The sequence below is a fragment of the Limulus polyphemus genome, unplaced genomic scaffold, assembly GCF_000517525.1.
Source record: "Limulus polyphemus unplaced genomic scaffold, Limulus_polyphemus-2.1.2 Scaffold282, whole genome shotgun sequence".
Lineage (NCBI taxonomy): Eukaryota > Metazoa > Arthropoda > Merostomata > Xiphosura > Limulidae > Limulus > Limulus polyphemus.
This window is the reverse complement of record NW_013665892.1, coordinates 485,604-489,193: the sequence shown is the minus strand read 5'-3', so window position 1 is coordinate 489,193 and position 3,590 is coordinate 485,604. Positions and strand designations below refer to the sequence as shown.

General features: G+C 32.5%; 1 protein-coding gene across 1 annotated transcript in view; it reads left to right on the top strand.

Moving 5' to 3' along the window:
• The window catches only part of LOC106457019 (neprilysin-11-like), an 84,853-nt gene that overhangs the window by 65,764 nt on the left and 15,499 nt on the right, over window positions 1-3,590 (top strand). The window contains exon 17 of the mRNA XM_022382832.1: window positions 1,691-1,821. Coding sequence (XP_022238540.1) covers window positions 1,691-1,821 — 131 coding nt within the window. The remainder of the gene's footprint in view (window positions 1-1,690; window positions 1,822-3,590) is intronic.

The following is a 3,590-nucleotide window of genomic DNA, read 5'->3' as shown; positions in this document are numbered from 1 at the left end:
GTTGTACATTTGCTGCTTTGTTAAACTTATATTAAAGTTTTTCTTCATTACCCATTCAAGCCGTCTCCAGCCATTATTAGTCTCAAAGTGGGTTCCTCGTCATCAAAAAACCTAACTTAAATATAACGTTATACAGCCATCTTTTGAGTCCTTTTTCCTCGTTGTGTAAATCCGCTTTTGCTTCAAATAATGATTATATACCTTTTAGGATTCCTCAACTCCTCTTTCTCGTAGCCTCTCACTTGACGTGATGAAGACCTGTGTTACCAGTTCGAAATGTCCTCAACTGAATTGGCATATTCGATCCATAAAAATGTCAAAACAAGAATCTTTAGGCGTCATTAGCATAATATACACAGAAAATAAGTAAAACAGCTAAAATACGATGTGTATAGATGAATCAGTATTACATACAAATAGCCTTGTTCCCTTGACAACATAATCACTATACGTATAGTACTTCACAAAATCCATTTTCTTGTGCAGTGGTGATTATGTCATTTCTGGACATATCTAAGCATAAAAAGGTCTTCCAAATATTACGATGTAAAATATATTGACTTTTTTTCACAGAAGATTATCATGCAGTTTTCATCTCTCTCAATAATTTCTTTTTAGGGATTTTTCATAAAATTCAATGTATCTGATAAAGCATGATTAGACTGTTTAAGCTTCTCTATCTAAAATACTTGCTTCAGTTCATATTTATTTCTTCTGATGTCAGAAATTTCTTGGTTTTCTCTTCTCAGTTAAAAACATTATTTTAGTGATGATGAACTTCGAAGAAAATCTATACGTAAATGATCTGGAGCGACGACAACAGAAATATTATAGTTACCCATGGATTTATATGTGATATAAAATATAAAGGTTTTTCTACTACGATAAAAGTGAAGATGGTAATATATAGATAAGCCTACTAAATGCACCGTTCATATAGTTTAGATAAGCCTACAACATGCACGTTTCATATAGTTTAGATAAGCCTACTAGTACTAAATGGACGTTTCATATAGTTTAAATAAGCCTACTAGTACTAAATGGACGTTTCATGTAGTTTAAATAAGCCTACTACATGCACGTTTCATATAGTTTAGATAAGCCTACTAGTACTAAATGGACGTTTCATATAGTTTAGATAAGCCTACTAGTACTGAATGGACGTTTCATATAGTTTAAATAAGCCTACTACATGCACGTTTCATATGTAGAAGAATTAGTGTATTTTTTGTTCATCTTTTATATGTTTACCGCTCATTTTCATGTAATTAATACCTTCCTATCGCTATAAATGGAAAGAAACAGCTTATATCATTTAGAAACATAATTTCTTTATTTATTTCTTCGAATTTTACCTTTTATACGTATGTTCACTCACCTGGTAAAACATGAAATATTCTACGATCTAAAAACTTATTAATAATCTACCTATTTCTATGATCTAAGGACTTGTTTCTTATCTTCTAATTTCTAGGACCTACATACTTGTTTCTGAAATACCAATTTCTAGGATCTAAAGACTTGTTTTTAACCTACCAATTTTCACGATCTATAGACTCATTTATGTTCTACCAATTTCTTGGATCTAAAGACATGTTTCTAGCTTACCAATTTCTAGGTTGTAAAGACTTATTTATAAAGTACCAATTTCTAATATCTAAAGACGTATTTCTAATCTACCAATTTCTAGGATCTACCTTTGATGAAGAAGGTAATCTAAATAACTGGTGGAAGAAGGAAACTTATGAAAAGTTCATGAAAAAGACGGAATGTTTTGTGAAACAATACAACAGTTATGTTTTTGAGAAACTTAATGTATCGGTAAGTAATCAAATGTTTTTAGCAACTTTATAACATCTCTTCGCATTTATATAACACATAGCTGGTAAAATGTTTAGGTTTCCTGTACAGAGTGAGGAAAAATTGAAAGGAAAGTAGATATTAGCATAATTTATGATTTTCCATTAGTCAGTCCCCCAGCATCTCAGCGGTAAGTTTACGAACTTACAATGGTAAATAAAATCCGAGGTTCAATTCCCGCGATGGACATGGCACGGATATATCTAATTGGGTAGTGTTGCGCAACTATAGCACCAGCAACATCATTTGCATTTATTAAATAAAATTTGGATGGTGCAACCTGTTATTGTGTATCGTGTATACCGCTTCGATATATGCAAGAAACCGATAAAGTAGCATAATAATCTATGCATGCCATGTGATATTATGTCAGTCTTGGCTTTTAACTATTGAATAATTACTCAGTATTTCATATGTGAATATTCTGTTTAAATAGAGCTGTCATTCACCTCCCTCTATCCATTTATCAAAATCAGTCGACATGGTTATATAGCAATGTCAGTTTTATGGAGGCCGAATTATTTACAGTAGGTACCTGTGACTTGTTGGCGATGAATTTCAACAATAGACAGGCAGTGCCAAATACATTTACTTTAAAATAATATATTGAAAACAAATCCCCGTTCGAATCCCTGTCATACCAAACATGATCGCCCTTTCAGCTGTGAAGGCGTTATAATGTTAGGTCAATCCCACTATTCGTTGGTAAAAGAGTAGCCCAATAGTTGGCGGTGGGTGGTGATGATTAGCTGCCTTCCCTCTAGTCTCACACTGCTAAATTAGGGATGGCTAGCGCAGATAATTTTGCGCGAAATTCAAAACAAACAAACAATACTTTACTTGCACTAGCTTGGTCGCCTATATACATAGATTGCCCGATTGAGGCCAAGAACTTTATACAAACTACGAGACTTTATATTGCCATCAATTCACAACAAATGGACTACCCAACAAATGATTTGTAAACAATTACGTAAGTAAACCTGTGATATCTATCCCTTCTAAAAATAACCTACTTTAACACTCGCATTTTGTAAACAATCTAAATCACAACTTTCACATTAAACTTTAAAATGAAACGAAACGTTCAGATATATCCTACAAGGAGACAAAAACTCTACCAGAACATAAAGAATATGGTTTATGAGGGTACATTTGAAGTATGCCTTCGATACTATCACAAATTCTCAGTTAAACATACCCGTGTGGTAAAGACATGTATGTAAGGAATTTGTTTAAAGTGACCTAATATGTCTTTAGAAAATTGTTTATTCTGAAAAATAGTTAATATTTGAATATGCATAGGAATTATTATTTTATCTGTCCTGAAAATGCGCATGCGCGCGTAGTTCATTTGAACGGATGTAAACAAAAGGCGGATATAAATATACTTTAATAAATATTTTGTACAACAATATGTTAAAATCGTATGAAAATTTTTAAAAAGGTCTAACATTAAGTCATAGAATGACATTATAAGTTTGTTGAGTTGAAATTATTTCCTTAATTTCTCCATGTTTAATGTAAAAATAGCCGGGAAATAATAAACTTTTTCGTCATCCAAAATTTGTCGACCAACTCAAATATATCTTATAATCATTCTAATATATTGTTGCGTCAGCGAGTCACATGACTAGTGTCACGCCACGTTTCTAGAACTATCCTGTACCTTGGCGAATGCTCTAGCATTTACTAGATATAGGGTAGTCTGGTATATAAAAGAGGGTGAC